At 30.2% G+C, this 12,626-nt stretch overlaps 1 protein-coding gene across 4 annotated transcripts in view; it reads left to right on the top strand.

Annotated features, from left to right (window-relative positions):
* LOC142327324 (C2 domain-containing protein 5) overlaps window positions 1-12,626 on the top strand; it is a 92,428-nt gene that overhangs the window by 61,741 nt on the left and 18,061 nt on the right. For all 4 annotated transcript variants that reach the window (XM_075370256.1, XM_075370254.1, XM_075370253.1 and 1 more), the window contains 2 exons: window positions 2,226-2,354; window positions 10,391-10,603. In XM_075370256.1, the coding sequence (XP_075226371.1) occupies window positions 2,226-2,354; window positions 10,391-10,603 (342 nt within the window). The remainder of the gene's footprint in view (window positions 1-2,225; window positions 2,355-10,390; window positions 10,604-12,626) is intronic.

Below are 12,626 nucleotides of genomic sequence, written 5' to 3'. Positions count from 1 at the left end.
CGCACGTGTGTGTGTGTGTGTGTGTGTGTGTGTGTGTGTGTATGTGATAAATTACTTGTATTTGTATTTTTAGTATGAATATTAAAAAACTATTTCTCTTACATAATGTAAAGGTTCTTCGTCAGAGGTTTACAAAATAGACATTAATATATTTTCACTAAATATTTTGTGAATATATAAAACTGAAATATTGCATTAAGTTTCATACTACAAGAAATTTTAAATTCATTCATTTTCATCATAAATTAATTTTTTATAATACAGAGCGTACAAAAAAATATATTGGAGTTTTAATGCTATTTAGTATTTCTTAATTTTGACATACATTAGTGAACCACAAATAAAATGAAAGAGTAATTCTTAAAGTTTTCCCTACAAGTTTTCAGTTTGAGACCTTCCATCATGTGGCATGTATCCAACTGATAGGAGTGTTTGTCTGTTAATTTAACTAGTATGTCTGGAGTTTGAAAGCAACATCTGCTTCAATTGTATGCCTTAAATCAGGTAGATCAGTAGATAGCAGAGGAACATACAAAAGATCCTTTATAAAACCCCTAAGGAAAAAATCACATGGGATAAGGTCGATTGACCTTGGAGACCGTGCAAACAAGCTCTCAACAAGTCCAGCTGGATGGACCAGCAGTTGGGGAAAACATCATTCAACCAATCCCGTGCAGTTATGCGAGTGAGGAGGTACACCATCTTGTTGCCAAATAAAATTCTCTTATCCATCTTGCAGTTGAGAGAGTCATGTATGCAGCATAATAAGCGATTCCTGTTATCTTTGTGTCCTGTAAACTTGCCATCGGGATATTGTACAGAAAACATTTAATTTTGGAGAACTCTTTCAGATTATAAGAGTTCATGGGAATTTTCTGATCTCATATATAGACATTATGTATTAACTTTTCCACTAAGATGAAATGTTACTTTCACATTTAGCTAACTACAGACACAAAAGGCTTTCTGTTCAGAAATCACAAGTTTCACTAATAGCGCTGGCAAGCTGAAATAGAGGAAATCAATTTATGGGTGTGTGCGCAACTAAAACTTTTTGCTCTTTGATTCTAGCCTTAAATATACACTACATCTCATTCAAGAGATATTAATAAATCAAAACCTGGATATTCTTTTCTGTTTTCTAAATATTTATTTTTTTTTTGGTTTTTGTAACCATAGTACATCATTCATTTCTTACCAACAGCTGTACAGTTGTAACAGTTTTTTTGTTTTTTTTACTGATAATCATTTACCACTTTATTTCTTAAATTTATTGGAAGATCCTACAAAATGTTACCATGAAACCATACTATTGAGGTTAAAACTACAAAATTAATGTGATATCATATATACTTTCTATAATTAATATACATTTTTATATAAGTAATCTCTGCATTTGGAAATGAATGTAGGCCTTTTTATTTGTATAATTCTCAAAAGAAAAATTATTTCTTATCTAATAAACTAATATAATATTATTTAAATGTTCAACTACTAAACCTATTTCCTTATGTTTTCACCATTTTTGCAAGTATAACCAACCTTTTTACTTTTTTAAAATTGATTTAAAAAAGCTTTGTAAAAATTATTTATAGAATTGTTGAATAATGATGTCATAAGGATATCATTATAAATAATTAATCATGAAATTAAAATGTACAATTCATACTTAATGTGGATTCTTAGCAATTTATATAACTTGTATATTAATGACAGGAAAGTTAAATAAATTATTGTGTTATTTGTTTTAAAGTATAATCTGTAAAATGCACATTGTTTTAGTATGCATCAGTTTTTTTTTTTTTTTTTTTTTTTTTTTTTTTTTTTTTTTGCTCATGTTTAGTACAATTTAAGTATTTTTATTCTCTATTTTTAATTATAGAAAATGTTTGCCAAACCCACGTATGTTGCAACATGTAGCAAATCTAATAATACATCAAATAACATTAAAGGCTTCTTATAATTAAAGACAAAAATGACATAATTTGACTTAATTAATTATTAAACATTTTGGTAAAGGATGTCTCGATTACGAGATCTGTATCAGTTATAATTCTTCAGTGACTTCACTGCTTAAGTTTTAGATCTGCTACAATTTAAATTAGAAGAGTGAAATTTTAGAAGACACAAGATTCCAAAGCCTAATAGGCAATTATAATTTTAATCTTCATTATTTTTATTTTGTAATTTTTATCATTTGTTCGTCAATAAAAACATCTTTGCAGGAGTTTTTAGAAATGAATGAACGTGAAAGTGGAGGAGACAGAGGAGATGGTTCCGATTCAGAAGAATCTGAGGATGACCTTGCTGAGTTAGATCCACACACTGATAGCAAAGAATCTTTTGTTCTAGTGGTTAGTATTAGTGTCTTAATGATGTTCTTTTTATTACCTGTTCCTCTGCACCACTTTATCTTCAGCAGTGTGTTTGTTATTCTTCTTGTAAATTACTTTCCATCCTTTTAGTGTGCCCTGTCACAATTAGTCACATTAATGATATTTAAAAATTACTAACATTCTTGTCTGAATCTTTTAATTTGGAACTAGTTATAAGTGGTTTATGCATGGAATTTCTTTAGTTCTGTGATGTTTCTATATTTGGGATCTTGATTTCTCACCTATCATCATATTTCTTTGTCAGCTTTCTCCTACCTTTTCTCTGTATACTACATTTTTAAAAGCTCTGTCTCTGCTTCCCAGCTACCATCAGTGTGTTGATAATTTTATAATTTTCTTTTTTACATTTTCTGCTTTTGCTGTTTCTTTACATTTTCTGAGCTAGTTTTGTCAACTTTCACTGATTTTTATTATTCTTTTTATTTTACTGTCATACTTTTCAACTTGGTCTTTTACATCATAAGTTCTCACTTATGTAACAACTTAACAACTCACAAGAGAGTGGTACCTCTCTTGCTAATATTTTATAAATCACTTATTTCCTTAGTGTACTCCACAAAGTGTATAGCCTGTTTGTGTGTCTTCTTCCACTTTATCTTTCTGATTCTTAAGCAGCTGCTTGAGAATTCACTTTAAGTGTATTTACATAAATTATTTACTAGAGCAAAATTTGCTACATGTGGAAAACATTAATCCTTCCTGTACAGCAACTTACCTGATCCTACATTATTTTATATCCTTAAAATCTGTTTAATTTTACCGGCACATTCATCCAGAAACTCTCCTATAAACTTTTTTCAAGATTACTTGTAACTGTATCCTTACCTTTTTATAAATTATCTTTATCGTTATTATTTATTACTAATTAATAATGCATTTCATAGTTAATCATTAGGATTTCTCCATCTATCTTAATTGCAATAAAACAATCTGCCATTTCTGTAGTCCTCCCTGTTTATGCTCTAACAATTAAATATATAATTTTAATAACCTGCATTCTGAATCCTGTTCTTCATCTTTGTCTCAGTCATCCCCAATCTTATTCAAGTTTTTTTTTCCTGTTTAGCATCCAGGAATCACCATCAGGTATTACTTTGAGGATGAATGAGGATGACATGTATGATTGTAAGTGAAGTGTATTCTTGTACAGTCTCAGGTCAACCATTTCTGAGATGTGTGGTTAATTGAACCCCAACCACCAAAGAACACCGGTATCCACGATCTAGTATTCAAATCCGTATAAAAGTAACTGCCTTTACTAGGATTTGAACGTTGAAACTTTCGACTTCGAAATCAGCTGATTTGTGAAGACACATTCACCATTAGACCAACCCGGTGGGTTAATCTTATCCAAGTTAGTTTTACTCAAGTAAACCTTGAGTAGGGTGGCAGATGAAGCCTGCCATTTTTAGGGTGACAAGTAAACCCCTAATAATCATTGCTTGTGAACATGCCTTAGCTTATACTTCTGCACATCTTTGGTATTATGCTTGAGCAATATTGTACAGCCTTATGCTTTTCTAATCTCTTAGGTTTATTACCAATGCTTATTCTGGGCCAGGCACAACTTGCATGATGAATAATCTGTATTAAACACTTTTCAGTTCTGGATCCTCCAGCAGCATTTTTTTTTTTTTTTTTTTGCTGCAGATCCACCATCTTTTAGAAGATTTTTTCCTCATTAATGCACCCCTCTGAACTGTTAGATTATTTGACTATTGCCTATTACTTAGTGTTGAGTTACTTTTACCTTATTATGATCATGATATTTTTCTGGCCAGAGAGGTTTTCATAGCCTGGTAATAGAAGCTAGTAAATAAATAAATATTATAAGAAGCTAAGGAAGAGTTTATTTCTAGACAAGAGTATTATTCTTTCTTTTTTTTCATTTCATTTCATCCTTAACAAGAAAATAAATAAATATGTTGGCTTTTTGTTGAGTAAATAATAATTTCATTTCCATTCTTAAAAATACAAAATCAGTTTTAACCATAAAGAGTAACCAAAATAAACTGTTGGATTATTTTGCATAGAAGTCACCAGCTGCCCATGTCACCATAACAGGATACAAATTGGTTGACTATAACCAGTTTAAACAAAATAATTGCACCCAAAAAAAAAAAAATTATAGGAAAATTTGCCAGTAATTAACAGTTTTAATAATGAGCTGGAAAAATGCTTATAGTATTATTTTTTTACTGTTAATAACAGTGTAAAAATTCTACTATAACAATAATAAGTAAAAATTAAACTTGTAGTTTAAATTTTTCACATATATTTATTAAATAAGTAAATAAGTTGTTTACACTTTCAACTAAAGTTAAAACGGGTTATGTGAATCATAAATTTTACTAAAGATTATTTAATAGTTCACTTAGCGTAAACTGGCATAAAAAATAAATGCACTTTACCCATAAATATCTACAAAATAAAACTGCAATATATATCCAGTTCAAAATTTTTTACTAAATGTTTTTTTTAATAAACATGCAGAATTCATTAACTGTTACAAACAAACAAAATTATGAGTGTATCCGTCTCCCCTAAGGTTAGTAAAAAAAAAATATAAAAAGAGCCACCAAATCAGAATATTCATTAAAAAAAAAAAAAACTAAATTTATTAGATTTTCACAATTTCTTAATTGTGAAATTTTAAAAAAAAAGTGCTCATTCAGTGTTAATTTAAATAAAACGGATGAAAGATTTGATAAAATAAGTGTATAATAGATTAAGAAATTTAAAAAAATATATAATAATAAATAATTGTTCATTCAGAAAGTTGTTGCCATGACACAGAGTATACTATGACCAAATGACTATGATATTTGAAAAGTTTGATCCTTTAGATGGCATGGTGTGTAGTACCAGATGCACGTATTTAGTTGCCTATTTGTGGTGATTGAGTTAAGCAATCACAAATTATGGAAAAGGGATAAAATTGAAGTTAAATTGTTATTTTGTTTTAAAAGGTTAATTTCCACAGACATACAAAAAGAGCTAGATTTCACTTTAAAGGATTGTTTCAGTTTGTTTTTTATGGTAAAAACGTGGGCTGCTGAATTTAAATGTCATATATCCCATATTGAGAAGTCATCAAGATGGTGTATGCTCAGGATGGTCAAAAACCCTCTATGACAAACAAAATCATCACTATAAACTTCAGTGTTGTATTAAATGATCACCGACTGAAGATAGTCGAGCCGGTTGAAATCGCAAAGATGACAATACACTGTGACCATGACATTTTACACATTGATTTTGGTATAAAAAAGCTTTCTGCTCAATCGGTGCTGTGTTTGTTAACAGTCAACTAAAAACAAATTTGATTGAACATTATATGTGGTGGTGGGGGGGGGGGTGTTTAGACTCAATAAAACATGATTCTGCTGTTCTACTAAGTTTCTTCAACAGTTTATTACAGTAGATGAAACATTACATGCTAAAGACTAAATACTAATTCAAATGGTGAATGGAAATGGGTTAAAGTGTACAAAAAAAAATTGCAAAAACATTTCAATCTGCAGGAAAATTGATGGCTATGGTTTTCTGGGATTCTTGTGAGTGGTGCTCATAGACAACCAGCAGAAAGGCAGGACCATCTCCAGGAAGTCTTACACCTCATTACTGGACTGATAGTGCTGCTCAGGCTAAATGTCCATATCTGGCACTTTCACCATGATAAAATGTGCCTGCACACATGTCTCAGGACATGTTCAATGTCTTGGTGCAAAACTCCATGATCTGTACTTCAAAATGCTTTCACATGTGCTGGATTTGGCTCCCAGTGATTACTTCCTCATTTCAAAAGTGAAGAAATGGCTCGTTGATTACTTCAAATGATAAGATCACAGCTGTAACAGCCACTTGTTTTGTTTTGTTAGACATTTCATTATACTGAGGGTATTGAAAAGTTGCAAAGTCCATTTAAATGTATCGAATTGCAAGGTGCTACGTTGAAAAAACAAAGATTTCTAAAAAATCTTGTTTTCTTTCAAATTAGGCTGAGAACTTTGCAGATGGCCCTCATATACCTATCTATCCTGAGTCAAATAAAAAAGATAAATTTGAATTAAATATATCTTTAATATATTGTACATTAGATTTCCAGAAGGAATCTTTTCTTAACAAATTGATTATGTAGCTTACCTTTTTATTGTAAATACCATCAGAATATGAATTTAAAAAGGTATATTTTTTAATGTTTCTATTTAACTTTATGAAACTCATTGGTTAAATTCTGCTGGTTAGAAAACTTAAGCTAGGATAATTTTTTAGTAGTTTTGTAAAATCTGTGCATACATAGTAGTTTACAATTAGCGATGTACTATAGTAGTTTTATAAAAGTAATTAAACCTTGTTTTGTTTTCAGTAGTTATGAATGATGTTTTTTTTTTTTTTAATTTTGAACTTAAAAATTTGTATCCTTTTTATTGAACTCATTATGTAATATATTTGTGGAATAATTTATTGTAGATGTAGATTGTTTTACATTTGCTAGAAGTACTAGAACATCTTTTTCATTTGCTTTTTAACCCCCTTATTCAGTAATTATTTTTTATCCTAAAAGTTGTAAGACTTTGTAAAATTTAAAATTATTTTATTTTTATAGATTTATAAGTATTGCTTATTTTATATTTAACTTTTTATAAATACTGAAATTGGTTTTTTACATAACTGTTTATTTTTATGTTATAATAAAAATGGCAATAAGATACGTTCAGTTTCTCTTTATTAAATATCTTATACTGATGAAATGAGAAGTACAAATATAGATAATTTATGTGTTGAATATTATCAGTATTTATTTTATTTAATTTTAAAGGAAAGGTGAATTTTGTTTACATTTAAATGACTGGAGTTTTTCAACTAGATATTTGCATTATAAAGATTTTGCGTGATAAATGTGTTATTTTAGTTATGTATTTCACATTTTTCAATTTATAATTATTAGAAAACTTATACAAACATGTTTTTTTTCTAGAATTTTTTTTATTATAGATGTAATTTTTTCATTTTTACTGAACTTCAGCAACAATCTTAGTATAAATCGTTAAATTGTTAAAAAAAAACTTTCACTGCCTTTTTCCTTCTTAAAAATATTGAAAATTAATTATGTTATGAGTAGATTTTAAAAACATTTTTGATCGAATAAATAAATTTTGATCAAGAAAGTTATGCAAGCAAAACATAAAGCTTATAAACAGCTGGCAGCCATATTTTGTAATAAATTTCTATATAAAATAGAATATAATGGGGTTTTTTTTAGAAAAATTATTTTACTTTAATATTTGTTGTAATAAAATTACACTTGACACATGGATATAAAATTGCATACATTGAATCTCCATTATTCTAAATTGTTGTTAATATCCAATTTAAACAAAATAGAAAACCCTGAATTATTTTTGAAATCCTACAGTTATTTATCAGTGTCTTAAGAGATTGTAGTAGTAGGTACTTAAACAGAAAACATTTTTTATTTGAAACTTTTTTTAAATCAGCCATAATTTTATTATGAAATACTATTTTTCTCTATTATTTTGGCCACTATGTGTTACCTGATAAATTATAAAATTTGCCATAAATAGTTTTAATTCATCATAATTTTCGCAGAAACAATAAATATGTGCAACATTTCAAAACTTACCTATGTGTCAAGATTTCTGTATATGATCAGTTATTTTTTTAAATTATTATAAATTTTAAAACATGGTTGTAATTTGATTATAATCTGTTAAAAATGATAACTTTTAAACTAAAAAAGAAAGGTAAGTCCTCAGATGATTTATTTGGAATACATTTTGAAGTAATGTATTGGCCAATTTACTTTCTGTTCTGTTTGCGTGATATAATAATACATTAATACAGCATAATTTAATCTAGAAATTATTACACCTTTGTTTTAAAAAAAAAACAATGTTTTAACAGTCAACTATAGAGAATGTTATAAAAGATTCTCATATGAGGTCTATTCAGAAAATAGCCAAACGTTATTTTTTTAATCTTATTACTAATTTTACAGATTATTGGCCCTTGTCCATTTCAAAGTGCTCCCCTCCCCTACTCAAACACTTTTCCCAGCGGTAATTCCACTTCACGAAGTAGTCCTGGATAGCTTCATTTGAAATAGCCTTTAAGGTTGCTGGCCTCTGTGGCGCGAGTGGTAGCGTCTCGGCCTTTCACCCAGAGGTCCCGGGTTTGAATCCCAGTCAGGCATGGCATTTTCACACACGCTACAAATCATTCATCTCATCCTCTGAAGTAATGCTTAACTGTGGACTCAGAGGTTAAACAAAAAAAAAAGAAGGCCTTTAAGGTTAGAAGCGAATTTCCTTTAATGTCATCAATAGTCTCAAATCGGCATCCTTTCATCACTGAGTTTAACTGCAGAAATAAAAAAAATTACAGGATGCCAGGTCTGGCGAGTAGGGAGCTGAGGGAGGACAGTCATCTGATTTTTAGCACAAAACTAATGAATTGACAGAGCTGAGTGTGCAGGACCATTGTTATGGTGAAAGAACCATGAATTGTCTTGCCACAACTCTGATCTCTTTTTGCTGGAATTTTTCACATAACCGTTGGTTATGTTTCACTGTCATGGTTCACTGTTTCACTTTGAGGCAAGAATTCAAAATGCACAGTTCCATTAAAATTGAAAAAATAGAGAGCATCACTTTGAAATTAAATCGAGACTGAAGGGCTTTCATGGGGCGTGGAGACCCTTTGCCAATCCATCATTTTGATTGAACTTTTGTCTCAATGTCATAGCTGTAAAACCCAGCTTTCATCTCCTGTTATGATCCTTTGCATGAATGTTTCATCATCTGCTTGTTCAAGAAGTTGCCAACAAATGTCCACTCGATGTTCTTTCTGTTGTTCAGTTATCAAACTAGAACAAACTTTGCTGCAACTCAATGCATGTTCAATTTTTCACTCAAAATGTCATGGTATGATCCAGTTGAGAGACTAACCTCTTCTGCAAGTTCTCTGACAATTAGTCGGCGATTTGCATGTATTAGATCATTGATTTTCTGAACATGGGTGTCATCAGTTGAAGTTGTCAACACACACAGCCCTGTGAAAGACCTCCTTGGTCAAGGGTCATCTTCAATTGACTGACAACCACTTTTAAATTGTGAAAATCATTCGTAAAATTGCATACAACCAGAGCATCATCTCCGTAACCTTGTTTCCAAAGTTGAAATGTTTCTGTGAAAGTTTTCCAAGTTTCATGCAAAATTTTATGTTGTATCGGTGCTCCAGAAAACCGCATGTTACAGAAATGGCCGCTAACATTTAAACTTGTTTCACTCAAATAACATATGAAAACTAAATGAGATATCAATAATCCAAGAACAAGTGGTTACAAAGGAGGTTATGCGGAACACAGTGCTGCCAACCGCAGCCCCTAAATATCTCCAATGGCGGGTAATTAAAAATTATTATTTTCTGAACAGACCTCGTATGTTGGTACAAGAGCTTAAACCACTCTTGTCATATTTGTACGTAATTTTTTTTTATGCTATCTCTTTGTAACAACATTTCTGATCTCAGTAATACTAAAAATAATAATACATCATTTTTACTGGTGTAATTAATTTTATTACTCATAAATTAAAATGCTATACCTATTACATTTACCTATTTAAAGGAAAACTGCTCATTGTATTTAGATTCAATAATCTATGGAATCTGGTTTTTTAGTTATGCTTTCAACTATTGACATTTTATTCTTATACTATACATTTTCATTTCCATATTTTCAAATATGCTTCTCCCTGATATATACCATTTATTGTAATGGAACCTTATTTTTGATGAATTATAATATTACCCAGGTCCCAGGTTGATTGTTTAGTTTGTGGAAGTGATTTTTTATATACCTTATAAAAGACTCTGATGTATTTAAATTGTAAGTGTTAAATTAAAATTGAAATTTATGCAGTATTATTTTAAATAATTCAACGTATTTTGAATTTTTTTTTTTCATTTAGGTTGATGATACTCAAGATGTAGATCAAATTCCACATTTAATAGATCCTCATCCACCAGATGGGTTTCATGTGGTTACCATTGAATCATTGCCAGGTGTTGATGATCTAGAAATTGTTACCAATTTACAGATGTTTACACAAGTATGGCGTTCAAGATTACCATCTAATCAGCCTCCTGCTAGCGTTAATAAGAATTTTCATAGAGTTTTACAGGTAATGTATAGTAAGTAATTGTGTGTTAATTGTTTTTATGGTCACCAATAAACTTTTGTAATTTAAAAAAAAAAAATATATATATATATATGTATAAGTACAAAATATATCTTTTATTCTGTGTAAGGAGTATAGATTATATGAATGACCTCACCATAAGATTAGCAATTTAGACAAGATATATTAAAGACAATATAACACTCGTTATCAAGTCCAGCAGTGCATACATGTTAGTTATCTACTAAAGGTAAATGTTTACTTTACTTCTCTTTCAAATACACCCATTTATATTTATTAAGATCCACCTGGACAAGACATAAAAATCTTATCAGAACAGTACCTTTATTTAAGTTTTTTAAATATGTTTTTAATCATTAATTTGAAAATAAAAAAAAGTGCTATACTTACAAAAGTAATATTTACTTAGAATTTGACACTAGATGACCATTTCAGTTGTTAAACATTGGTCAGCAGTAGATTAGAGGAAATATGAGAGTCATTCAATAATTAAACAGACAAATAAAATAGCTGCTGTACAGCAAAAATGGTTTATAAAATAAATATAATTTTTTTGTCTACTTTTCTATGCAATCCCCACCAACTTCTCTGCACTTGTACCATCTTTTTACAAGTCTTCTTATCTCCTCAGCAAATTATTCTTTACCTTGATCTTGAAGTCAGTTTTGTGCTTTTTTCTTTACCTCTTCGATGTCATTGAACTTGAGGCCATGCAAATCTTCTTTCACCAGACCAAACCGATAAAGATCTGAAGGGGCAAGGTCAGGACTGTAAGGAGGATAAGGTAGCAGCTACCAACCCACTTTGCCAATAGTTTCCAGCATCAGTTGTGCCATATGAGGTCGAGCATTGTCTTGAAGAAGAAGCAAAGCCCACCTTTTCTCTGTCACTTCAGACATTTCCTTTTCAGTGCGGGCTTGACTTTGTTCTAAATCATGGCTGAGTATTATAGACTACTGGTAGTGTGTTGCTCCTCCAAATAATCACAAAAAATCAGACTATGGGCACTCCAAAAGATGGTTAACATGACCTTACCAGCTGATGGTGGTGCTTTGAATTTCTTACAGACAGATGATTCAGGGTGTTTTCACTGCACGCTTGGACTCTGGTTCAAAATAATGTATACAAGTTTCATCACAGGTTAAAATCCTTTCCAAAATTGTAAGTTCGGTGCAATTGCAAAATCACTTGACTTTGTGATGAACAGTAAGCTCCTAGAAATCCACCTTGCACAAGTCTTACAGTAGTTCAATTTGTTTTGAATGATGGAATGAGTTATGCCAACACTTACTCGACATTTTTCAGCAATTTGTTCTACTGTAAGTTATTGGTCTTCTTGGATAAGTGAATCAATATGAGAATCTAACACCAAGGTGGACATTGTTATCAGATGCCTGAGCAGTGCTTGTTGGTCATACTTTTGTGGCCACTTTTAAACTTTTCCACCCACATGTAAAACTCGCACAGTTCATACAACTACTGCCGTATTGTTTGTTCATCCAAGAGAATAATTCTAACAGTTGTGCAACTTCCAAAATTAAAAATCGGATCACAGAATGCTGTTCTTCAAAAGTACTTTCTTTGAGTGGACATGCCATCGTAACTAAGACTTTAGAGGTTATGTTTACGTAAATATTAATGGAACAGCTGACTAACACTCTTTGCAAGGTTGCCAACTAACACTTACAAAAGTTTCAATTGCCTTCATTAAGCGTTTCCTTCACTAAAAATATTTGTATAATTATTGAAATACCCTTGTAATAAATTTATAAAAAGTAAATAAGCAAAAAATAGCGGCAGTAAATATTAATGAACAGAGAAGCTATACACTGACAACATAGGAAAATCAAATTTCTAACACATTTATCAAATAAAAATAAGAAATAAAACTGTTCTCATTTTAGTCAGTTGGAAACAGATTGATTTTATTCACAATTGTAATGTGTAATGTAATATGTTTGATTGGAATTGTCTAAAATGATTACAATTTTCTGTATTTTTTCTT

Source organism: Lycorma delicatula, chromosome 7, assembly GCF_047948215.1.
Source record: "Lycorma delicatula isolate Av1 chromosome 7, ASM4794821v1, whole genome shotgun sequence".
NCBI lineage: Eukaryota > Metazoa > Arthropoda > Insecta > Hemiptera > Fulgoridae > Lycorma > Lycorma delicatula.
Note: the sequence above shows the minus strand (reverse complement) of the source record. Positions and strands in the feature narration are given on the sequence as shown.